We start from the raw sequence: 26,664 nt of genomic DNA, 5'->3' as shown, positions 1-26,664 counted from the left end.
TTATTATTTTTCTTTTCACATGTGAAGAGGCTTTTGATGAAACATAAAGGAGGAGCCATTTTCCAAGATAGTTGCATTTTAGGATGGCGGGAACTTACTCATCTTTAAATTCAACTTACATGATGTTTTAGAAACTTCTAATTTCTACATCTTAGCTTTGATTATTATTTGGGTTGTGTAATGAGTACCGTTTAATTTTTTTTAAGGCAATTGTCCTTTGCTTTCGGTTGCACTTCACAAAAGACAATATCACAAATAATACTGCAGCAGCCACAGTACGGCAAGTAGTTACTGTTGTTTTCGAAAGAGTCGTTGCTGAGGATGAACACTATAAAGGTGGGTATGTGCTTGTATAGCAATTAAAATATTACATAATAACCATTTGGTACTTATAGCAAAAGTCTGAATTGCTATAAGTAGGAGGAGCCCAATATAGCAGTACCCTGATTCTAAAAGGAAATAGATTCATGTATAACGCTTCATCTGAGGAATTTGGAGGGCCAGGTCAAATATTATCCCATTTTATCATCACAGCAAACCTGCATAGGGTATACTGAGATGAGTGGAGATTTCAGCCCAGGCCTACCCAGTCCAGGTCAAAATTCAGCACTCTATTAATTTGGAAAGTGTAATCTATAAAGAAAAGGTGGCTTTTGAAGCATGGATACCAATTTGTTCAAGTGTTACATCATGTGGGTTTTTTTAATGAAGCTGTGATGTAGGCTTTGAATTGGCAGGTTGTTTAGTAACTGCAAGTCATGCTTTTTACCTTGTGTTTAGTTGGAGAAATGTGCTTCTTGATTGCCAGTTCTCTACTATATGCCTTCTGAATGTTACTTGTCACATCTCTGAATTGGAAAAGTAACTAAATGCAACTCTGTTCTACCCAGCAGTAGTGTGTGTGTGTGTGTGTGTGTGAGAGAGAGAGAGAGAGAGAGAGAGAGAGAGCAACCTTTTGGGGGAAGGTTGGTGTCGACCACAAGCATCTGCTAAAAACCCCAAGTTGCTGCACCAGCCTTAGTTAATATACATATAGAACTGAACAGCCATGCATTCTTTCTTAACATTGTGTTTCTGAACTGGATCTGTGTTTTGTACAGATATTATAGAGCAACCAATAGGAATTCAAGGAAACAGTAACAGAAGATCTGTCAGCACCTTGAAACCATGTGCTAAAGATGCATATATGCTTTTTCAGGTATTGGAACTTACTTGAATTCTTGTCGTTCTTTTTTATTATATACAATCTAATTTATGTACAAAGTTAAGCTTCTGAGATCAGTCAATAGTCATTTGTTACTTGCTTTTGGTTTGAGAGATAATATGATACAAGTATTTTGAAGAGAGAGAAAAGGTTAACGTACACAGCATGCTTAATATTAAGGAGGAAAAGCATAGCATGCTGGACATAATTCTGCTCATCTCTAGAAGCTATAGAGCTCAATGTACTGAGGAGCTACAGAGATGGTAAAAGAGGATGGAGCAATTTGAGAAGCTAAAGGTTTGGATGTGTTTAGCATAGATAAAAGTCAGGATATTCTCAATATTTTCAGAAACTTAAAAAGAAACAGTACTATCTAACTGGTGGATTTAGATTGCTGGAAAGAATAATGAAATTAAATAAAGGCAAATGCAATTTCTTAACAATGGGCTGATTCTGATGTAATGCTGGTTCTAATGCAATGCAAAATCATGGAGACTGGCAAAACACGGGCTTGCATTCAGCACTTGCCTCCTTTCCTGATTTAAGGCGAACTACAGTTCATCATCATCTGAACTATGATTTGCCCTTCTCTGAAAAATAGGATAAAAATGAAGAACAGGCCCCATTTCTAGACTCGATTTACAGTAAATAGGCTTCTTTAGGCAAAATAGTAGCTTGCCTCAAACCAGGAAAGGATATAGAGGATTGTGTATGTGAACGAGGAAGGAGTGACTGAAACTCAGACATGTTAATGGTTTGACGGTATGTCTAAAAATTCCATATGGTGAATTACATGGCGAAGTACAGACTGGGTGAAAATTGGGGTGGGGGTGGGGTTCCAGGTTGATTCCTGAGAATAAAAGTACAAGAGTGTTGTTGGTTTTTTTTAGGATCTTTGTCAGCTGGTTAATGCTGATGCACCTTACTGGCTTGTAGGCATGACAGAAATGACCCGGACATTTGGTCTGGAACTGCTTGAGTCAGTCCTCAATGATTTCCCGCAAGTATTTTTACAAGTGAGTGCCTTTGTTTTTAGAAGGGGGAGGGGAATTTCAAATACAAAGACTTTAGAAACTTTATATATATTGTAGTTGGGGGTCCTAACTAGACACCTGTGAAGGGAAGGGCTCCTTTTTACAGATGGGACCAATATCTGCATGTGGAATCCACTCCTGGAAAGTGAGGGAAGAGGCAATTTTTGCTGATTTCCCCCCTTCCTCCTGCGCTGCTTCTTACGCTGTTCCATAGCTCTTCCAACCTTCCAGAGTTGATTTTTTTTGGGAGCACGAGGGACTGCTGGAGGGAGGGGAAATTAGTGAAAGTTGCCCTACTGAAGGCATAGGCAAACTTGACCCTCCAGATGTTTTGGAACTACAACTCCCATGATCCCTAGCTAACAGGACCAGTGGTCAGGGATGATGGGAATTGTAGTCCGAAAACATCTGGAGGGACAAGTTTGCCTATGCCTGCTCTACTGCCTCTTTCACTGACAGGAGCTTCATGTGACCAAAGCTCAGCTTAGGATGCAGAAGCTCAGTTAAGTTCCAGGCCTTTGTATATGAAATAGGAAAGACTTGGCCATTGTTTGTTAACATATCTTTGGCATCTGTATGATTGGCACCTCTTAACCTAATACTTAGATTGTGTTTTGGTTAACTTTAGAGCAACAGAATGAGCAGTACTACCCATGGGGGGATTATCTAAAGGGCAAGGGGGAGATGGGCAGTGCTGGAGTGTAAATGACCACCAGACTTTAAAAGTTCATCAGCGGATCCAGTCCATCAATTTTGCTCCCCCACCTTTGGTATCAAAGGGGTTACTGTGGAAGGTTGGTGAGGTTCCTAGTATAAACCTGTGTGCCTAAACTTTAATAATATATATATTCATATATATATGTATGTATATATATGTATGTATATATATGTATATATATATATGTATATATATATATATATATATATATATATATATATATATATATATATATATATATATGTATATGCATATGTATATATATATATATATATATATATATATATATATATATATATATATATATATATATAGGTTAGCCTTCTTAACAGTGTCCTTTTATTTTCCAGCATCAAGAATTCAGCTTCCTCCTTAAAGAAAGGGTCTGTCCACTAGTGATAAAGCTCTTCTCACCAAATATAAAATTTAGACAAGGTTCCAGTACTTCATCGTCACCAGCACCAGTGGAAAAACCGTATTTCCCGATCTGCATGCGCCTTTTGAGAGTAGTTTCCGTTTTGATCAAACAGTTTTATAGTTTACTGGTAAGAGGACAGTTTTAATATCACTATTAGGCACAGGATAAATCTTAAATACCATGAAAAATGTGGTTCCCCCCCCTGAGGTGAAACAGCAGACACATATGCCTAAAGAGGACCGTGGCAATACTGTAATGCCTTGATAACAGAATAACCTAAGGGTAATGCTTCCCCTCAATCTTTAGTTGTTCAAAAATTGTTATGCTATAGAAAATTATTTATTCCACCTCTTATTTCCTTCATAAACCCCCTCAAAGCTCAGCTTGTCCCTTTGCCACCACCCTCTTGTTCCCACTGAGCCTGTAGCTAAGCCTAAGAATGTGTAACTGGAACAGCAAACTACAGTGGTGCCCCGCTAGACGAATGCCTCGCTAGACGAAAGGCATTCGCTAGCGAAAGGCTGTCCCGCAAGACTAATTTGTCAATTGGCTTGCCTCGCAAGACGGGGAGAATTTTTTTCTCCCCCCCCCCCCCCGTCAAACCGCTATTTTCCCGTTGGTGCTTCGCAAGACGAAAAATTCGCTATACGACAGCACTCGCAGAACGAATTATTTTCGTCTTGTGAGGCACCACTGTATTCCTTTCCAGTTTACCCCATCCTCCCCTTTCTCTAGCCCCCTCAAGTGTTATTAGCTTCCTTGCTATGGGACTGTGCCAAATAGCCCTTCTCCCAAAATTGCAAGTGCAAACATTTGCAGAGAGGGGCCCCGCCTTAGTTGCACAAAATCTGTGTTAAGGGAAAGGATGCCTTGTTCAGAATTTTCTTTTAATTAATGAAAGTATTTTTGTTTAGGTAACTGAATGTGAGATCTTTCTATCGTTGCTTGTGAAGTTTCTGGATGCAGACAAACCTCAGTGGCTAAGAGCTGTTGCCGTAGAATCAATACACAGACTTTGTGTGCAACCTCAGTTATTAAGGTAGTGGAAGTATATTAGTTGATATACCATATACCAATTGAAGTAATGTTTTTGATAAAATATTTGGATAATTGAAATAACAGTGTACAGGTATTGTGTTAGGTATGCATGTATACAAATCATGGGTCATTGATTTTAATATCATTAAATTTGTTTTAAATTCTAGAATTAAAATGTTGTCCTGTTGAACACGAAGCCTTTCTGTGGCTACCACATACTCTTTCCATTCAGTATAAGAAAGAGTGTTTCATAATGTAGAGTCACTGATGAAATCACAAAAGCATTTTCTAAATAACTGCATCTTTACTCTGTCCGAATTGTGTAACAGGTCCTTCTGTCAGTCTTATGATATGAAGCAGCATTCAACTAAGGTTTTCCGTGACATCGTGAATGCTCTGGGATCATTTATTCAGTCACTGTTTCTCGTACCAAATACAGGGAATGCATCAGCTGCAACAAACCAAACAGGTAAACTATACCCTTGGACAATTTTGAGCCATTTATCAACCATTCCCTCTTAGGAGCACTGGTTTCAATAAGCATTTTATTTATTTAGCTCAATTAGTACTTTGAGTTGTATTCATGAGAATCATAACTTTATCATGTTGCAAAGGGTAAAATAAAGCCTTTTAGAAGAACTTCCGTAGAGTCTTACTCTGTAACTCTGAATGGAAGGCATGAAGCCTATCATATCAGACAGTTAAAGCTGTCATATTTTTTAAACCACCATACCAGCACCCAGGGCCAGGACACCCATGCAGCAGGTTCTGGATAGCTACCTCTTCTTCCTCAACAGGTGAAGGTGGCGGAGGTGTGGAGGCATTTCCCATTTTCCCTCTAGTGGCAAAATGTCCTGGGCTAACTCTGCCAGCACCTAGTTCCTATTAGTGCCTTTCTCATCAGATACCTCAAAATCTTAATGCATATGCTGCATCTCATAACTTTTGAGTGGTTTAATTTGCTAATATTTTAAATTTCTGAGCTCTGAGTGACTAGCTTTTCAGTGTAGCTCCACTGGTGTCAGTAAGACCTCTTTAATGAAATGCAAGATGCACTGGAAAAGATTGGCCAGGAGGGGGCATTCAAAACAGATGGATAAAACATTGTTTTGAATAACATTTGCTTATAGGAATGTTGTCTTAATGATATTAAGAAAAGGGGGTATGTTGCGCTTAACTAATTAAATTAATATTGAAGTGCAATTAATTCCCCCACTTGATTCAGGAGGAAGCGTGCCTGGTGGTACAGCCTCAGCACAGACCAATCCCGGAATGTTAGGGATGGGTGGAAGTGTGACAGTCTTGCCTGCTTTTGAATACAGAGGAACCTGGATACCCATCCTCAGCGTGTCAACACAGGGCAGTGCTAAAGCTACCTAGTAAGTAAAATACTGATCTTTAAAACCGTGAATTTGCCACATCCTAAGTAGTTGTAGAAGGGACGTGGGTGGCGCTGTGGGTTAAACCACAGAGCCTAGGGTTTGCTGATCAGAAGGTCGGTGGTTCGAGTCCCTGCAACGGTGTGAGCTCCCGTTGCTCGGTCCCTGCTTCTGCCAACCTAGCAGTTCGAAAGCATGTCAAAGTGCAAGTAGATAAATAGGTACCGCTCCGGTGGGAAGGTAACGGCGTTTCCGTGCGCTGCTCTGGTTTGCCAGAAGCGGCTTAGTCATGCTGGCCACATGACCTGGAAGCTGTACGCTGGCTCCTTCGGCCAGTAACGCGAGATGAGCGCCGCAACCCCAGAGTCGGACACAACTGGACCTAATGGTCAGGGGTCCCTTTACCTTTAAGTAGTTGTAACTAAGCAGGAATATGGAGGAGATCTGTTCTGGAAACAGCCCAGGGTAGCATCAGGCAAGTGCTACCCTAGTTGGCACTTGGAGTCGTTCTGATTGTGTCTCTGTGTATTGGTTTCTTTCATAATTGTGCCTCAAATCTGTTTCTTCTCCAGATGGATTAGAAATTATTTTTCTGTGGTGCCCTAACCTCCTTTGAGTACATATTTCCTCTGGTTTCTTATTAGGCTCTATTTATTTGGGTTGCTGTTCAAGTCTTGGGATGGTTTATAATTATAGTTTGTTTCTTTAGTTATGACATCAGAAGACAAACATAACTGTTAAAAAGTACCTCTGATGACCCTAAGGAATTACCAATACAGATACATGTTGTAGTGTTGAATAATTTATATTTGTAAGGTAGATTTTTTTATCTGTATAAATAAATTGAATGCCTGCATTTCTGTAGGCTTTCAGATGATTGAAATGCTTACTAACACACTAAGAAACAAGCCTCATTGGACACAGTTGGCTCATGCACATGCAATGGTAAACAATGCTTTAGCACTATGTGGACAAAGCACAATGATTTCAAGTGCGTGGGGGAGGGAGGAAGACTTCACACCACAAAGCTGGCTTGTTTAGCAACTTATCATTGCTTATTTTAAACCAGGATTCCTGGTTTACATATAATGCTAAGCCAATTGTCTTTAAAATAGAAAGGAATCTTGGTAGAAAGCTTCCAAACTGTGTGGGTGGAGGAGGAGGAAGTTTGAGAGCCTGTTCCACTTTCAGTAAGGCTTATTCACATAGTGCTAAAACATGGTTTAGTATTATGTGCAAACCAGCCCTCTGGCAGTAACTTCCAAGTAAACATACATAGGATTGCAATGTAAGTGAATACATCTGGGAAATATTTGAAAGGTTTAGGGAGCTAGCTCTGCTTTGATCATTGATGTTTGGAGCAATGAACTATGATTGCACAGAATATACTAGTATCAGTGTAAGAAACCTCAGTTTTACAGCAATATTTCAGTTCTAATGTTAATCTGATATTTGGTTTGCTTTGCAAATTGTGCTATTTGCAACGGAGTATTTTGTTAGCTAAGCAATGGGTACCAAGGGCATATTATTCCTTTTGTTTACGTTTATTTATTTAATCCCCCCCAATCTTAGCCTAGAGATGTTGGACAAAGTTGAGCCACCCACAATTCCTGAAGGCTATGCCATGTCAGTAGCGTTCCATTCTTTACTGGATCTTGTCCGTGGCATCACTAACATGATTGAAGAAGAATTGGGACAGGTTGAAACGGAGAGTCAAGTAACAACAGCAGATACACAGTCTTCACCGACACAGTCCTCAGACATGCAAGATTTTAATTCAGCGTCTGACCAAACTGACAAAGAAACAGGTATGTGATAATGATTGGCATTAGTTAAGGTTAATAAAAGGAAAGTAATATAAAGCTGCATACAGATGTATAGTTACCTGGTGTAGGTATTTCTGTGTGCAGGTGAGCTCTACTTCCTCCTCACCTTCACTTTTTAACTGAATGTAAATTACTTATTTCTTTTTATTGCCCCTCTTCCTGGTTTTTCAGAAGGAATGCTTGTTTTGGTTCCTACTCATCCCCATTTTTGTAATTGCCTTGCGTTCTTATAATTTCTAAGAACATGTATATATGTCTGCTTTTAAAAAAAAAAAAAAAAAAAAAAACACTGAACTAAGCTGCCTAAAATAGTTTTTTTTTGGATCTTGGATTTTCTCTTGAAAACTTGCCCTGACAGACAAAGCTATAGTCCTCATTAGATAATTTGTCACACCTCCCAGCCCAGGCAGTTGCTGTTATTCATGGCAGCCATATTTGACTCTGAAACTGTAGAGTGCAAAGATAGTGCAGGTGAACCCAGTCTGTTATATAGCCTGTCTTGCACCAACTTACTGGAATGTCTAGTAGACTGGAAATGGGGTATATATACTGAAAGAAAAATGCATCAGAAAGTGAGTCCGCGATATTCATGTTGCTAAATGTTGTTTTAAAATTACTCTCATCCTCCCCTCCCAAGTCAGCAGAGCAGTTTGGGAAGAAATGGTGAATGCGTGCTGGTGTGGTCTACTTGCTGCACTGTCTTTACTTCTGGATGCAAGGTATTCAGTCAGTTTACAATTATGCTTCATTCTTCAGAGCTTTCTGTTCTTACCTTGGCTTTGAAACAAGTTTGAAACCTAGAACCTCAACTGTGTTGAGTGCTGAGGTAGCAGAGTTCCCAAGGACTAAAGAAGACATAATTATACATTGAGGGGGAAAGTATAAAACAGGGGTCGGCAAAGTTTTTGTGGCTTTCATGGTCCTGCAGACACTGTGGTGGGCCAGAGTATGCACGCATGCACACATGCACAAACACTATTTCCGGTGCTCCTTCCAGCGCGGAGAAGGCGTGCGCAGCCAATGGGAAGCTGGCCAGCGTTGCAGAAGGCAGTCCATGGGCTGGTTAAACGACCCCCATGGGCTGCTTGTGGCCCATGGGCCTTAGGTTGCCAACCCCTGGTATAAAAGATTGGACATGACTCAGTAATAGATTCATTGGGTGTTAAAAATACCAGTGTTATATAGGCCGTTTTTCCTCTCTGCAGTTATATTTTATTATTTACTTAGCTTTACACTGCTTCAGTTATAAGAATGCATGGCACAGCTGTGTGGAAATGATTTGTTTACTCTTCTAAGACAGCTTTATTTATTTATTCTTCACATTTTTACAGCAAAGAGTTTGCCAGTCAGTCAAACTGACTAAAATGCAGATAAAATAGCAAATGAATCAGTTAAAAATATTGTTATACATTTGAAAGTGTTAATCCCCAGCCCATTTCCAAATCAATATGGTTTAGAAAAAACACCTTTTGTTCTGCATCTATGAAATGTGTAGATTTTAAGAATACAGTATTATAAAAACTGGTGTTATTTTTTTAAAAAAAACTTGATCAGTTAAATGTCTCCTGTATCTTTATAGTAATTTTTTTGTCAGCGTATTGTGACATTTTGGTTAGTCCTAGTAACCTCCTGTGAATTTTGGGTTCTTCCCCCACCCCCATGGGCCAACATGGCTACTGATGCTTTTTGAGTATTTCCATAGAATTTTTTCCTCACGGTAAATGTGTAAGCATGAGTGTTCCCTTTTTGGCTTCTTCTTGTATGTATGGATCGTGCCTTTTACTTATTTGTACTATTTCAGCACCGATGAAGCTGCCACAGAAAATATTTTAAAAGCAGAATTGACTATGGCTGCACTGTGTGGAAAACTCGGGCTCGTAACATCAAGAGATGCCTTCATTACTGCCATTTGCAAAGGTTCCCTGCCTCCTCACTACGCCCTAACTGTGCTGAACACTACTACTGCTGCCCTTTCTGGTAAATGTAAGGATATTATTTGGTCTTACTTTTCTTCTTGTAAACAAGAACATACACAATTATAAGCAAACACCAATAACACGGTTGCTTTGCCAGACACATATTTGATAAACAAGTGCTTGGCAGAATGGTGTATGATGCTATGGAAGTGTTTGAGGTGAACCATAGTCTAATGTGAAATCATCTGGTTTTCCCTATCCACAGTCACTTGAGATATATCCTGATCCTGAAAAAGTAGTTTGTTTTTTTTCTTTCAGAGGCAGAACCACATTAACAGCCCACATGAGTGATCTGTTCTTCACCCCCTGTAAAGCCTTGCAGCTTGATTCCTGTTATAGACTGAAAATAATATTTATAGTTTTAAATGTAATGGAAATAGTATTAAGAACTTTAGGTACAGCATAGTCTTCATATCTTCCACAGACCATAAGTGTGACTATAACCCATTTTTAAAAAGAAATGGCTTTTAAAGCCTTTAGAGCAACTACACTCCCTTAATTTTTTTCTACTATATTTTCTTGTTTTTTTAAAACTATATATATACATGGGTGTCCTTTTCCTGTGTGAAAATCAGTGATGTGGGGTGGGAAATTATCCAGCTCTTTTATTTTTCCTATGAAAAAATTATATTTCATAAGTTCATTAGTAAGAATGAATGGGTGTGTTTCAGTGTTAAAACAGTATAAAAATAGTTTGGTGTTGGTAACTTAAATAAGTAAATTTACTTCTGTGTGTGTGTGTGTTTTCAAACGTCATATCCTTTTCAGAGGGTTGGATGCAGGCTTTATTTCCACAGGCGAAAGCAACTTCTGAGGAGAGTTGCAGTCCAGGGATGCTTCTATTGGGGACAGGCAATTTTTGACAGCCTCTCCCTGAAATTCACAGCAGCAGCACCCACTCTCTTCCAGAAGGTTTGGGAACCTTTCTGAGTAGTATGAGAGGTGGGAATTGCCCAAAAATTCTGTCTTGGGAAGGTAAAGTCTGTATCTTATAATTGAAATCTTAGAATTCTTCTTTTGCTTTTTAGCATATTCCATCCAGGGGCAGAATGTTCAGATGATTAGTCCATCAAGTGAGTCTCACCAGCAAGTTGTAGCAGTAGGACAACCACTCGCTCTCCAACCACAGGGAACAGTAATGGTAAAATATAATTTGTAAATATCATTTTCTTATTTGATGGTTTAATTTTACTAGACTTTCACTTTTATCTCAAAAGCCCAGTCACTCATCTGCCCCCATAGTCCAGCAGATATATTGGAGTGAGCATGTAATGCGGAATTGGATTTGAGGGACTTAGCAGGAGTATTTTTGATGCATGGCACATACTTAATTACCGTTGTGTGTTAAGGAAATGTCCCACTGTGTCCAGTTTTGGTCACCAGTATTTAAGAAGGTTAGCAATTCAGTTTATGTTGTTTAAAATATTAACATCTTAATTTTGCAGCTTTTAGAAAAGCACCCAGATCACAAAAAGTATCTAGAAGAATTCCAGTGGTTTATATCTTAATTTATGTGCAAAGATGGAGCCACTTAACATATTTTCTCCTATAAATATCATATAATAATAATAAATAATAATAATAATAATAATAATAATAATAATAATAATAATAATAATAATAATAATAATTTTATTATTTATATCCTGCCCATTGGCTGGGTTTCCCCATCCACTGTGGGTGGCTTACAGCATATATAAAAGCACAATAAAACATCAAACATTTAAAAACAGACTATCTTATAATTTAACAGCTTTTGGGATAAAAGTTGACTGTAGCAACAAAAAGATTATGGACAAGATCTGCACCAGCAGATGCAAAGGGATTTCCCCTTTCTTTCCCTCCCACGTGTGCTCTGGAGGGTCCTCCAACCTTTCAGAGCAGAAGTAGGGGAGCAGGGGCTGCAGGGAGAAGGACAGGAACATGAAGTCTCATGTGCACAAGCAAGCTGCATGTCATCCTAAGCCTGCAAACCTTAAACATACTTACCCCATTAAACACACATTGGATTGTGCTGTTAATCATGTGTTGCAAGTATGTGTACATCATAACATATGAATGGTAGCATAGAACATGGTCTAAATATACCAGTCAGGGAGTTGTATATGGCAGCTTTCCAAACCATATGTCCAAACAAGAAATCTTGCACTCAGTGCTTTTCATGCATTTTGAACCAGACGTTCTTTTAGGAACAAATCAGAATGTGAATCAGCATCTGGAATCTCGGCTTGTTTGCCATGGACTTTTATTCATCCTATTTTCAGCAATATAATAATTACACATTTATATAGGTCTGGGTGAATACTTCAGTTAAATGGTATTCACATTTCAATTTATATATATTCCCAGATTAGAAACTGAAACATTCCCAGGTCCCCACCTCAGTCACTTTCAGGGTCTTTTTAAAGTACATTCTCCTCCTTGAATGTCAGCCACTTACTTATACGGGGACAAGTACGGGGATGCTTGGGGAACCCAGCCAGCTCCTGTCTTTGTAGTACTGTTCTGTTGCATGGCTATGCTAGAATATAACCTAATGTTGGAATTAGTGCTTATAGATAGATTATGGGCATGGCTTATGAATTTCCTGTGTGTCTGTTTGTTGTCTGCTCTTCCTCTTTGTACCATTTGTCTGTCAAGCTGCTTCATCCATGTTTTCCCCCTTAGTTTTCCTTTTTCACCAATCTACTACGAGGAACAGCCACCCAGCAGAAGCAAAATTTGCACCAGCTTCCTTCCCTTCCTCTCCCCCCTGTTTCCTGCATGCAGAGAAGGGGGAGCCCAGCTACACACCCATCTCTTCAGGTACCCTCCCAGCAGCAAGGTGGCCATTTTGGATGAGGCAAGCCAGAGTGCCAGTCTTGGTCCCAGTCTTGGGACTTTCGTTGTCACTGTAGATTATTGTTCTGGCTCCTTCCTGCCTGTTCTTCCATCAGACATATACTTCTTCTATGAAACCAGCGCTAGGTTAGGAGCCTTGTAGTAGGTTTCCTTTCTAAGCTGACTGGATAGAGTACGTTCCCTCCTCTTTTACAGTATACAATTTCTGCTGCTCTCTATTAGTCCTTTTAAGAGTTGCCCGAGGTAAGTAACTTGCCTCTTGTTGCTTTCTCTTGCCTCACTTTCCAGTATTTTGGTAGCAAAATAATTTGTCCTAACTTGAAGAATACCCATTCATTATGGCTGGATTGCTGTTCCTGTGCTCGCTTACATTAGAATCCATCCTGCTGCTTTGGATCTTAACCTTCCCTTTTCTATTATAGTGCTGGTGAAGTGGGTGGTCATTCTATATTGCTGTAATGTTCACTGATTCTTTCTTGGATGAGTCTTGCCTTTTTCATGTTTTGTTTTGTGTCCCCTCTTGCTATCATACCATATACCTCCATTTGTTACTGTGAATTCTGTGGTCTGAATATCTAACAACGGTTAAGGAGGGGGGGGGGGAACTACAGTTCCATACTATCCTTAACTTTTAGCTGTCTAACTTAGCCCTGCTGCTACTCTCAATATGACCAAATTGAGAAGGAGATTGCTGTTTTGTTCCTAAAATCTTGAAAGACCATGTTTTACTATTAATGGGATAATACAGGTAGATATAGTAAAACAGGATTGAGCTTACAGGAGATACACAGTGAGTTTGTGATGCTAGGTTAAGATTGAGGTTGTTTTAATTTACTAGTTGCAAATATAAACATAATTTCTGCACTGGGAGGATGTTTCAGATTTCTAGAAATAATTCCTTAAAGTTAACAATATTTTTCTTTAAGAGGTAGGTAGCCGTGTTGGTCTGCCATAGTCAAAACAAAATAAAATAAAAAATTCCTTCCAGTAGCACCTTAGAGACCAACTAAGTTTGTTGAAAGCTCATACCAAGAACAAACTTAGTTGGTCTCTAAAGTGCTACTGTAAGGAATTTTTTTATTTTATTTTTCTTTGAATATTTTTCTTTGATATCCTGTATATTTAGATGAATCTACCAGCCAGAATAAAAGTTCTTTTCGACAGACTTAAAAGACCAGCCTTGTACTAAAATTCACAATATCAGTGCAACAAATGCAATGTACAGTTTTCATTCTCTGTGTAGATTGAGTGGCAAATGTTTGTTTATAACCCGGAGTTCTGCATCCATTGAAGTCAATGGGACCATGCTGAGGAAAGGGTGTGCAAAAAAAAAAATTCTTCAAACAATAGCTGTTTCTGTTTCACAGTATCAGTCATCTGTCCAGTAAATTTTAAAACTTGAAGTAAAACCGCAAATAAATAAATAAATAAATAAATAAATAAATAAATAAATAAATAAAGGATGCCAAGAATTTCACTGAGTATATGCAGGTTTTACTTCAACACATTCTTTTGTATCCCGGACTGATGTTTCCAGTTGGAAAGGAGAATCTTCTTTTTCTGCCCCATTTTCGCTTGAAGAGTAGAAAATAGTAGGACAAACTAGCTATCATAGTGATTTGCATGTTGGAATGGAAATAGAAGGATTAAGAGGTTTGAATGAATTAAAATGGTTAGGTTCTTCCAGTGCCATTTAGCTGCTGTAATTTAACTACAATATAAATTCATCACATACATGTGGGTCTAGACAGAGGGGGGGAAATAAAAGAATGGATTGCAGGTTTTTCCACCATTGTGTTTGCTATTACCATTTTTTTCACAAATGCTATTATTTTCTCTATTTCAAAAATTCTAACTGTTTAAATGCTCTCCTAGCTTACTTCTAAGAATATACAGTGCATGAGGACATTACTTAGCTTGGCTCATTGTCATGGAGCTGTCCTTGGTACATCCTGGCAACTTGTGTTAGCTACTCTCCAGGTGAGTAATGGGTAATGCTTGATTTACCTTTTTTGACTTGCATTTTGTTTTAACTTCTTGGGTGGATATCTCTCTTTGAGTGAAACTCCTTCCATGATGCAAATCAGCCACACACAATTGTGCTTTTCAAACTTTTTGTAATTAAAGCTTGGCTATTTTTGTAGCTTTATATGAACATGGTCAGCACTGCAGCACATCAGCTTTTTGTTTCCCTTACCTTTCTGTGACTAAATTAAATGTACCCACAACTGTAATGAAGATAGCCAAGCTCGGGGGGGGGGGCGGGGGGAACCATCCACAGAACAGTTGGAGGATTTAAGTAGAATTTTTAAAGTTGGAATATTAGTATCTAATACACTTTGGGCAGAGCCACACCATACATTTAAAGCACACCCCACACACATTTAAAGCACATGACTTCCTCCAAAGAATTCTGAGAACTGTACTGCCATCCTCACAGAGCTACAATTGCCAGCACCCTTAGCAAACTTCATCCCCCAGGATTCCTTGGGGGAACTAATGGGCTTTCAATGTGTATTGGATATGCTTGAAATGTATGATGTGGATCTGTCCTTTGTCGCAGAAGTGCAAATCTTGAAAACTATTTTTTTTAATGGCCTGGTTTGAATGTCACACTAACCCATAGTTTTAAAAAAAATTGTTTCATGTAAATGAGAAGTGTCTTGGTGCATGCTGCTCTTACGTTCCCAGAGCTGGAATCGTGGTTTGTTTCTTTTCAAACAAAGCAGAAGCCTGAGTTTGGACAATACAAGTCAAACTTTGGCTTGTTTCATGTGCAGCACGGCAAAATGCAAAAGAGAAGCACTGCAGAAATGTAGTGAAGTGTGCACCACATTCTGCTGCTCATAATGTGACTTGCAACCTGGACCTTTATGGAGTACTTAAGTTTAAAAATGTGTTTTTCATTTCAGCATCTTGTATGGATTCTTGGTTTAAAGCCTGGTGTTGGAGGTGCTTTGAAGCCTGGAAGAGCTGTGGAAGGACCTAGCACAGTAAGAATTTGTTTACTGTATAGCAAAATAAAAAACATTGTAATTTTATGCTATGCATTTGCTTACATAATTTAATTGTATCCTTTCAGGTTCTAACTACAGCTGTTATGACTGACTTACCAGTTATCTCCAACATACTTTCCAGGCTATTTGAAAGCTCACAGTAAGAGAACTGACTTTTAGATCACAATGTTTGTTTCTAATCCCTCTTGGCAATAGTTCTAATAATTTATCCTTCCCACAGGTACCTAGATGATGTTTCATTACATCATTTAATAAATGCACTTTGCTCCTTGTCTCTGGAAGCAATGGACATGGCCTATGGAAATAATAAGGTATGGTATATTTTATTCTGCTTTTCAGACATGCTTTTTATAAATTAACTAACTCCTAGCTTTGGTTATTAAATTTCTTGCAGTGCAATATATTATTTGTTAAGTCAGTATCATAGAATGAATTGTGCTGATGATTCTGCTACTGAATTTAGGGCATGATATGTGAGCTTCACAGGAAGGTATGCTAATGCAATTGTTTATTTAAAGTTTAAATGTACCATATTAAAATGTGGCGAAACAGCAAATAGAAGGATTAGCATTAGGAACTAACTCAGAAAATCATCTGTTTTAAGGAAGTAGAAATGCAAAGTAGAAATACTTTAAATGGAAAAATATAATGCAATAGGTTGTTAAGTCAAGTGACTGTTTTAAATTCTGTTTATGCTTAGGAGCCATCACTGTTTGCTGTTGCTAAGTTGCTCGAAACAGGACTAGTTAACATGCATAGGATTGAAATTTTATGGAGACCACTGACTGGCCATCTCCTAGAGGTAAACAATATTTTTTATAGCCATTAGGTGAACTTTTCTATTTTTCCTCTGTGGTATTAAAACTTAAAAACATAAGGTTTGGTGTGTGTTTTTGAAAGCCAATTATGCTACGTTGATTTTTAATTTCATCTTATTTTCTATTCTGTTTCTAGATTATTTTTTGTTTCTTATAGAATTTGCATTGTTTTTCGCTCAATGCTATTTAAGTGTGGGTTCTGTAGCTTCTTATTAAATCAAGCTGTTTGATGATCTTGAAAAGAAGGGCCCAGGCAAGTTGACATATCATGCTTAAAGGCATACATCTGCAAAGGCAGAAATAAAGGTGTAGTATCTTAGAAAATATTACAGAATGTAGACGGAGGAACATAATACTTACAGCGCAGTCCTATGTATGTTTACTCAGATGTAGTACCAGTGTGTTCAGTTGGACTTAATTCTAGGTAAATGGGATGGTGCTGTCAAACTGATTTTAATAATCTCAAATGAAAAGGCACCTAGTATTGTATCCTTGACTGTAGCTACTCTTCCTGGTAACCCAATTCTGTTCCATTGTAGTTCCAGGCTTAGGAGTTTCCCATAATATCACTTACTGTAAAGAGACTGTGCATGCAAAGAATGCTGGAAATCTATTTACCACTAAGAAACCTCTTTGTTGTTCACTTCCTCTGATAAATCCAGTATTGAGCTGTATAAGGGCCTTTGGTACAAGGCTGTGTGTGTGCCTGAGTACTTTTCCTCCTGGTAGGATGATGATTAGTTTGGAAAGGATCCACATGATAAACTCGATTACATAGTTGTGATGTTCTCATGCATACCATAGTTATTTCAAATAAGTCACTTGTGCTAGTATAGTCATCACCTGGGAAAAAATTATGCACATGTCTGTTCATAAGTCAACTATTAGTCTTGTTTAACTGCTTATGAATGGTTTGTCATATATGGATTTAAGTGCACATATGTGCAATCCCATCCTATAGAAACACTTATTGGAATCACTTGTCAGAAACTGTTGCTTAATTGCAAATTAGTGAAGGAAGCATCCTGATGATACATAGGAATATTGCTCTTTATACAATTAGGATAGAGCTGTTGTCTGTTCTAGTTATAACATGGCTGGTTAAAATGCCAGGATTACCTTAACAGAAAAATGCGTAGACATTTGCAGTCTATGTAAAATGTAGCATTTTTAAGTTGTCAATAAATGTTTGGTTGTAGATAACAAATGTATATATAAAATAGAAACAAAATGAGTTTCACTGGCTAAAATGGAAGGACTTGTACTACCATTTATACTGAATTTGAATGAATTTTTTTTGTCTCATAACTCACAAAATTCTCATATCTGAATTTCAAACTGGATCCTACTGGAAAATGCAGTTTTGGATTTAAATTCTATAGGATTGACTAACACCCTTTCTTACAAGTTTATTCGTGGAGCTTTCCTTTTTTATTACAGAGATCTCTGTAACTTGATAAGTAATAAGGGTGTTTTATAGAATGTTAGGTTTTACATACTAATGGTTGGAAAAAATATAAATCCAAGATGATCTGACAGGTGGTGATTCTCCACAATGGGGTTTTTCAGCCCAAGGACTGCATTCTCACATGGGGGTTGTTCTGGGGAACCATATACAGTCAAACCTTGGTTCCTGAACGGCTCCATTTTGGAACGTTTTGGCTCCTGAATGCCAAAACCCCGGAAGTAAAAGCTCTGGTTTTCAAATGTTTTTTGGAAGCTGAACAGCTTACAGGGATTTTTTTTCTTTTTTCTCCATTGACTTTGCCAACCACCCTTTGAATCCTCAGTTGTCAAACATTTCGGAAGTCGAACAGTCTTCCAGAATGGATTATGTTCAACAGCCGAGGTTTGACTGTATGAATGGAGGGCGGGGCCAGAGGCAAAAGTGGGTGGAGCAAAGGATGTGACACTTACTTTTATACACTAGACTACATTCCAGCCCCACAAAAGTCAGATGTAGAGTGTGTGTCTTCACCCACACACACCTACACTCCTGCTATCCAGGCAAGCAAGATATATTTTCATAGTAATCAGTCAAGCAGAAGGAAGGTGTGGAAATAGAGCCAGGGAGAGATGTGGCCTGGGGTGAAGGCATGGCCAAGGGGAGAGCCCAGGTGACCACATTCCTGTCACACACACACACACCCAGCCAGCCGTGGTTCTATAGCAAGGAGGGAAATGCATGTATGGATTTGGGGGAAATTCTGCAGCATCTCTTTTTAACATGCAGTGTATATATCTCTTTCATTCACAAGGGATTAGCAAATGAACTTTTTCACATTTTTAGGATTGATAGACATCATAAAAGTGGTTTAGTTTTAGAGGCTTGACAAACAATAAGACTTTTTCCCCTTGGAGAAATAGATCAGTTCTCAACATCTATTTTACAATATTACAGAACCATTCTAATCACACAGGACACACTATGGAAACACTGTATCTCTGTATTAAAACTGTTTATGGTGTAAAGCTCAGTGATGATATATTAAAGATTATTGCTCGCTGTCTTGGTTTCATATTTTTTTACTTCTTCCCTACTGCTTCCTCTCTCTTTTTATTCAGAAGGTAAGTTTTTCTTGCAAGTTTGTCTTCCTTATTTACTATTTGACTTTGTGCTAATGAGTGGATCTTTTCATTTTGCTGTTTGATGGTAATATATCATATTGTAAAAGCTCATAAGCAAAAAAAAGATTGAGCTGCAAAGAGAGATTTTGATATACATAGAATGACTCATTTGTAGCTTAGGGCCAGCTTGCACAGTTGGTAAATCTGCAATCACATATATCATTGGAATTGGATAGAGAATTTATTAAGATACAAAACATCTAAACCTAGAATTAATTATTAGTCAAATAAGAAATATGTATCTTGTATTTCCTATTTTCAGAAGCCACATGAGATAAGAATGACAGAGCACCATGCATGCTGAAAGGGCCGCAGAAATTACTATTAATATAATAACAGAGCAATTGTATATGTGTACCAGATCAGGTTATGGTTATCTGTATTTTAAAAGAATTCATAGATTGAAAACCTATTATTAATGTTGAATGTTTAGTAATGTGCATTCTGGCTTGAATAAAGGAAGCTATATTGTATATTTAGGTTTGCCAACATCCAAACTCACGGATGAGGGAATGGGGAGCAGAAGCTTTAACGTCTCTCATCAAGGCTGGGTTGACATTTAACCATGATCCTTCACTCTCTCAGAACCAGGTAACATAACGCTCCAGGAAATAAAAAAATCTTCTGGAAATTTTGCTCCATAGCAAGCAGTCATTGTGTAATTTATATTAATTGTCAATAAGAATCAGAAGTTATTTTCCACAGTTCTGTGCATTGTTAGCTATATAATGAATATATAGCTGGAATGTCTGTGCTTCTGGAATTTCCCATCCTACATAGCTGACTTGATGAAATAACAAGGCTGCTCTTCCAGCCAGTAGAAGTGGCTCCTTGTTGGGCTAAATAGCAGTGCTGCCCTATGTGTGCTGATTCAGATCTAACGGGCTTACTCCCAAGTTAGTCAGTATAGAACTGGAACCCTTGTATTTTGTTACAGTAGCTTCATACCTAGCTAGGTAGATACCAGAACAGTATGTTGGCTTCCAACCTGGAGGGTATAAGGTTGCTTCTGTTTCTGTTTCTTTGTTCTGCTCACAATTTATTTTTTACAAGATTCAGCACTACAATAAACAGGAGGCTTTATTGCAGAATGGAGGTTGTGGGGTATTAGGGGAATCATGTCGAGTAACAATGAGGCAATAACCCAGGCATCTTGTGTGGACTTTTCACTGTATATGAGTAAGCAGCAGAAGACACAGACAGCTGGTGGCTACTAGGCAATTACCGGTATATTTTCCCGCTCTTTTCTCCTCTCTTCTAACCCTTTTGGCATAGATCTGGCTGCAGCTACACTTCTAGTGATGATATGCTAGAAAAGTAGCTGCTGGCCAGGATCTTTTGAGTTGAGGCAGCTGGCAATACTGCCTAGGCTGGATTTATGCTGGAGACCACCTGTTGTAGAATTTCAGTGATTCGCTTTCTGTCCCTCCACAGCTACCATTGGTGTTCAATAGGTCCCTGCCTCCCCACTGAGCTTGTCACTTCTGTGTATGATGTTGTTTAGCTTCAAGATGCTTTAGGAACTAAAGTTCAGTCTCTACTTCCCTTTTATTTCTAGAGACTTCAGTTGCTGCTTCTAAATCCACTGAAAGAACTGTCAAACATCAATCACCCTGATATTAGGCTCAAGCAACTGGAATGTGTGCTACAGATTTTGCAGAGCCAGGGTGACAGTCTAGGGCCTGGGTGGCCCTTGGTACTTGGAGTCATGGGAGCAATCAGAAGTGATCAGGGGTGAGTTTCTTGAAGCCAGGATGCAAACATTTACTATTGCTAATCTTCATTGCTGCTTCTGTTTTTTAGGTCACTTTGTGGTGCTGCTCTGTAGTCTTATTTTTTTATAATTATTGCACCAAATTATTGTGCAAAATATAGTAACATTATTCCTAGGGTAACAAGTTTTCTATGGCTTTATGACTAAAAAATTAAATAATCTGATGTCCTCTAAGCTTCATCTTTCTTGCACCTAGTATTTATATGAAAAGAAAAGCTGCTTATTTTCACCCAAACTTTATTACATTTTAGCTAATACTCTCAAATATAAACCTTAAATGTATTTAGTTCATTGCAGTTTGTTCTTGCTTCTGTAAAGTGCCTATGCCACACATACAAGACATTGCATGATGGTCATATGAAAGTCGAAGAGAATGGTGGTATTACATGTGACAAGCCTTTAATGTGTAGACTTGCCAGTTCCATACAACTTGGTGGTAAAAGGTAAAGGACCCCTGGACCTTTAATTCCAGTCAAAGGTGACTATTCAGTGCGGTGCTCATCTTGCTTCAGGCTGAGTGAGCCGACGTTTGTCCATAGACAGCTTTCCAGTCATGTGGCCAGCATGACTAAACCACTTCCGGCACAACAGAACACCATGATGGAAGCCAGAGCACATGGAAAAGCCGTTTACCTTCCCACCGCAGCAGTATTTATTTATCTACTTGCACTGGTGTGCTTTCAGACTGCTAGGTTGGCAGGAGCTGGGACAGAGCAACGGGACCTCACCCCGTTGTGGTGATTTGAACTGCTGACCTTCTGGTCTGCAAGCCCAAGAGGTTCAGTGGTTTAGACCACAGCGCCACCCGTGTCCCATAATTTGGTGGAGGGGATTGGCTTCCTTGACCATGTTAAAAATTGTCAGGTCTGTACAGTAAGAAGCTAAGCACAAAGAGTTTGACTGATGCAGAGCTACCATGTATCAGTTGGGCAATCATCTGTTTGGTATTATGATATTTTATGACCATTTGATAAACCTATAAATTTTTGTTTTGCTTTGTTAATAGAGAGTCTCTAATAAGGACTGCATTCCAGTGCCTACAGTTGGTTGTGACTGACTTCCTGCCAACGATGCCATGTACTTGCCTACAGATTGTTGTAGATGTTGCTGGAAGCTTTGGGCTTCACAATCAAGAACTCAACATTAGCTTAACATCAATTGGTCTCTTGGTGAGTGTTTAGTTTAATCTCTAGCTGGGAACCTTAACTTTCTAATGTTTAGCATTATTTCGCATAATTTAACAGAGAGATTGACTTTTAAGTAAATGTGCATAGGACTGCCCTGTAAGACTTGGACTGCATACACATACCATACATTTAAAGTGCATCCCCCCCCCCCCGAAAAAAAAATTGTGGGAATTGTAGTTTACCCCTGACAGAGCTACAACTCCTTAACAAATAGCAGTTCCCAGGTTTTTATGTTTCAGATATTGAGAAATGCAATTCCTGATTCATTGATACAAAATAGGAATTGGTGTGCAAGTTCCAGAAAACATATTCTATGTGTTGAGATTTTTTGAACTGATTGGACACAGCATTCAAGGGAGAGTTAAGTGTCAAGTTCCGTTGATTTTTGGTGTAATTTAAGCAAATTCTACTTTCTCTGGATTGTGCTTATTAGTTAGAATCAGGCACCCAGTAGGAAAAGCTGAGTCCATTGAGATGAAAGCTAAGTCTTTCTTTGGAAAACTAAAGTCGTTTTACACCATTTCAAGTAACAGGTTCTGTCCTGTATAAATTAATAATGAGCACAATTGTTCTAAGACCTTCTTGCCAGAAATGAGTAAGAGGAGCATCAGCATGACATACTTTGAGTATTATTTTGTCCTATATAAAATACGGTTTATTGTTAAGTGTGCAGCAGGATTGAATTTGTAGCCTGGTCTTTTATTTATTGCTATAATTCACTGGTCAACCAGAATATGTTCTTAGATGTAACCCCTTGCTGCTGGGTTTATTTATTTATTTATTTATTTGTTCATTCATTCATTCACACTTGTTCCTTTATTTTTTTTTTAATGAAACTCAAAGCGTTAAGACAACCTCACTGTTTAAAGTAGTATTTAAAACCAGCTACCATAAAAACCAGAAGCAGCTTTGTCATGCTGGCCACATGACCCGGAAGCTGTCTACGGACAAACGCCGGCTCCCTCGGCCTATAGAGCGAGATGAGCGCCGCAACCCCAGAGTCGGACACGACTGGACCTGATGGTCAGGGGTCCCTTTACCTTTACCATAAAAACCCATTTAAAAGGGAACTCAACTTAGCACTTCTCAAAACTTTCCTGCATAAAAATGTGAAAACTAGCCAGCAAAACTAGTACTAGCATGGAGATTGACACAATTTTTAGGGTAATTAGTTCAACAGGATGGCTGCCATCCTTCTCTGTGCTCTGTAAATATAATTTATGAAGGTGCATTCTTTGTTTTTGCAGTGGAACATTTCAGACTATTTCTTCCAAAGAGGTGAAATTATTGAAAAAGATCTGAACAAAGAGGAAGCATTGCTACAGAAGCAAGCAGAAGAAAAAGGAATAGCACTGAACCGTCCTTTTCACCCAGCGCCACCATTTGACTGCCTTTGGCTATGTCTGTATGCCAAACTAGGGGAGCTCTGTGTAGATCCACGGCCTGCAGTGAGAAAGAGTGCTGGGCAGACCTTATTCTCTACAATTGGTGCTCATGGAACTTTACTTCAGCACTCAACGTGGCACACAGTTATTTGGAAGGTACAATATGAAAACCATACATCTTAAAACAGTAATAATACAACTGTGTCTTATCCTAGTTGTATTTACATGTGTTTGGTATTCTCATTTTTCAGTTTTGATTATCTTGGCTGCAATTTACTGCAAGAGGAAATCGCCCTATTCTCTATTGGTCCTTAGTGCCCAATCCATTTGTTTGACTTTCTGCCAACTTTTGCCAAGTAATTCAGTGGGCTTTAGCCTTTCCAGACATATAACTTACTTTAAACTGCAACATGGGCTTCTTAATAATTTGCCTTATAGATGCACAACTTCCTTCTCATGCATAATCTATTTTTCCTTTCAGTCTCTCTTATCTCAACATTCATGACATTCTGCTTCATGTGCATCTTAGCTAGGATGGAAGCTGTGCCGTTTTTGAAATATGAGCTTCCACATTTTCTACAAAGTCACTGATATTGGAACACACCTTTATGAACTCCCATTGCAGTCAGTGTCAGGCATGTTGCAGCAAATGCTTTTTGAGAAAACGTAGTGGAGTGCTTGCCAGCGCAGACTATTTTAAGTGTGGTTGTGAACTTCCAGGTGAACATTGTGTTGAAATGTACTGATACTTCTGAGCAAACATCTATGGGCTAAAAATGTTAGTGTTGGTAAAGTTAAGTAAACTGGGATCTTTCACATACTTCGCCTGAGGAAGAAAATGACTTGCCCACATTTCTGTTTATTATTTTGTAAGTTTCAGTTGCAAGGCACAGCTAGACTATTAACTTCTGGAATGCTTCGTTTTATAGGTTCTGTTTCATTTGCTGGATCGAGTGAGGGAGTCATCTACAACTGCTGATAAAGAGAAGATTGAGTCTGGTGGTGGCAATATTCTCATTCACCATTCAAGAGATACAGCAGAGAAACAGTGGGCTGAAACATGGGTGTTAACGTTGGCTGGAGTAGCTAGAATATTTAACACAAGGAGATACCTGCTACAGTCTTTAGGTATAATGCCTTCTTTGCATGTTTATGGCCAGTGAATATTTTTACTTGGGCAGGGGAAGATCCCACAGTTATAGGTTGATTTATTTATTTTTATTAAGATTTGTATCCCACCATTCATCATAAAATAATCTCAGAACAGGTCACAACACAACCTCTGCTGCCTGGCCTTATCCGGCCTCCAGAGGGTGGGGTGGTATGCTAGTCTTGCCTTTTTATAAATACAAATGCATTTTTAGCTTTTACTCTGTTTTAGTTTTTTCGAATGTGCTCTTTTTATAAGTCACTTTGAGTTACATTTTGTAAAAAAAAAGAAAAACAACTAATAAGTGCAAATAATATACTGCTTATTCTGTAGCCACAGATCTTTGGCAGGCATAAATGCTGCCCTGTAACAGTGTGTTCTTGGTTATATAGCACACCTATCCTCTGATTTCTCCTGCTGAGCTTTTTTCTTACGATGTATCATCGTTATTATGCCCCTTACTAAAAGTCATTTTTAAAAAGGAGAAAGGGGGGAGGGCATGATAATGAAATGGATCACTTTCTGAAACTTTTTTTTCCCCAACAGGAGATTTTTCTCAAGCTTGGGATGTCCTTCTTGATCACATCCAGTCAGCTGCACTCAGCAAAAACAATGAAGTTTCTCTGGCTGCTTTGAAAAGCTTTCAGGAAATCTTACAAATTGTGTCCCCTGTTAGAGAAACTGAAAAACCTGACACGCCACCTGCTATTAATATGCCTGTGCCTGTCCTCATAGGAACAGTGACTGCCACTGGCCTTGGAAGATCTTTTATGAGAACTGATTCTATAGGAGAAAGGATTGGAAGGTATAATGTTGCGGAACCTCCTGTAATAACAGATGAAATTGAAGACTTGAATCTTTGGTGGGCTGCCTGGAACAGCTGGTTTAGGATTGGCTCAGAAAGCACAAAGCCTCCAGTTTCTTGCGATAAAATGACTTTTATCCCCAGCCAGCCTTTTCTAACAGCTTTAATACAAATATTCCCAGCCCTTTACCAGCACATCAAAACAGGTTTCAGTATGGATGATCTCCAAAAATTGGGTGTTATTCTACATGGTGCAGTTTCTGTTCCAATCAGTTCAGATGCGTCCCCTTTCATCCTACCATCATACACGGAGGCAGTTCTAACAAGTTTGCAAGAAGCGGTTCTAACAGCTTTAGATGTCTTACAAAAGGTAATAATGTAGTTTTTAAATACTTTCTGAAAGGCAGACACTCAACTTCATATTGCCATCTATAATGCGAATAGGTTAAATATTGGTAGATATAATTGGCAATGATAATTGTTTTATAAGGTACTTCTGCTCCTTGAGAGCCTCTTCCAGGCCTCTCTTTTCTGCTTGCTGCAGGTTTCTTCCTGTTCAAACGTGACTTCAGCAGATTACATTTGCAGTTAGGTCATCTTCATAAAGTTGTTAAATCAGATGTTCATACAGAATACCAGTGAATCAAGAATAATTTTGTATGCTATTTTAAAGAAAATGTTAAAAGTTGATTATGTGAGAGGCGCAGGTAGCTTACGGGTTAAGAATCAGCAGCTGATGCTTTCAGCCGTAAGCTTTAAGGCTCCCTTTACACAGAGAATCCCTTGGAAGCCAAGACAGAGCCACCAGCAGCCTTTTGATAAATAATTAGCCATACTCATATGAAGAAGGAAGGAGTGTCATGCTAAACGCAGCAACCATTCTGCAGCCTCACTGTGGTGCTACTTATTCCACTCAATGTGCATAGAACACATCGTATTTATGTTTGCATTGCTGTGTGAGGGGGTTGGGAAACTATTTCAAGTAATAAATATAGATGACACGGAGACAAAGAAGAATGCCTACTTATAGGAATAAGCTCACAGTAATAAATATCATGAGCTGGTTGGTAATATTGAGGAGAAAGCAGTGCACTGAGAAACAGGAGAAGCAAGTTTCCATCACTGCTGAACCAGTTACGTTGCTGTGCAGTGTGAACATTTTGAGACGCCCAGGGTGAAAAAAGATGGCAACCCCTCATAGGAATAGTTTATTTCCCACTGGTCACACACTACTGTAAGTCTTACTTGTGGACTACATGACACTGGGAAAAACATACTTTATAAGTATGGAATTGGTGTCTAACCTGTGGAAAAGCAAGGGAGACGTTGGAGTGTGTGTAAATTTAATCCACTTCTTTTGATGACATCATGTTATGCCATTGTCAAGGACAGGGAAGATCTAAGAAAGCATAGGATTCAGACTAAGCTCCGCTCTGCACCTGCAGCACCCTGAAATCCACTTATTT

General features: G+C 38.7%; 1 protein-coding gene across 8 annotated transcripts in view; it reads left to right on the top strand.

Annotated features, from left to right (window-relative positions):
- The window catches only part of MON2 (MON2 homolog, regulator of endosome-to-Golgi trafficking), a 52,370-nt gene that overhangs the window by 14,491 nt on the left and 11,215 nt on the right, over positions 1-26,664 (top strand). For 4 of the 8 annotated variants that reach the window (XM_033163040.1, XM_033163038.1, XM_033163037.1 and 1 more), the window contains exons 5-27: positions 207-336; positions 1,101-1,198; positions 2,095-2,220; positions 3,307-3,501; positions 4,289-4,413; positions 4,742-4,881; positions 5,638-5,791; positions 7,364-7,599; positions 8,255-8,336; positions 9,419-9,600; positions 10,622-10,734; positions 14,310-14,414; positions 15,347-15,427; positions 15,517-15,590; positions 15,672-15,762; positions 16,152-16,253; positions 18,835-18,837; positions 19,378-19,488; positions 20,456-20,631; positions 21,678-21,840; positions 23,106-23,399; positions 24,173-24,371; positions 24,940-25,568. In XM_033163040.1, coding sequence (XP_033018931.1) covers positions 207-336; positions 1,101-1,198; positions 2,095-2,220; positions 3,307-3,501; positions 4,289-4,413; positions 4,742-4,881; positions 5,638-5,791; positions 7,364-7,599; positions 8,255-8,336; positions 9,419-9,600; positions 10,622-10,734; positions 14,310-14,414; positions 15,347-15,427; positions 15,517-15,590; positions 15,672-15,762; positions 16,152-16,253; positions 18,835-18,837; positions 19,378-19,488; positions 20,456-20,631; positions 21,678-21,840; positions 23,106-23,399; positions 24,173-24,371; positions 24,940-25,568 — 3,609 coding nt within the window. The remainder of the gene's footprint in view (positions 1-206; positions 337-1,100; positions 1,199-2,094; positions 2,221-3,306; positions 3,502-4,288; positions 4,414-4,741; positions 4,882-5,637; positions 5,792-7,363; positions 7,600-8,254; positions 8,337-9,418; positions 9,601-10,621; positions 10,735-14,309; positions 14,415-15,346; positions 15,428-15,516; positions 15,591-15,671; positions 15,763-16,151; positions 16,254-18,834; positions 18,838-19,377; positions 19,489-20,455; positions 20,632-21,677; positions 21,841-23,105; positions 23,400-24,172; positions 24,372-24,939; positions 25,569-26,664) is intronic. The other 4 variants (XM_033163041.1, XM_033163039.1, XM_033163034.1 and 1 more) reach the window with 2 other exon arrangements.

This window comes from Lacerta agilis, chromosome 10 (genome assembly GCF_009819535.1).
Source record: "Lacerta agilis isolate rLacAgi1 chromosome 10, rLacAgi1.pri, whole genome shotgun sequence".
NCBI classification, from domain to species: Eukaryota; Metazoa; Chordata; class Lepidosauria; order Squamata; family Lacertidae; genus Lacerta; species Lacerta agilis.
Note: the sequence above shows the minus strand (reverse complement) of the source record. Positions and strands in the feature narration are given on the sequence as shown.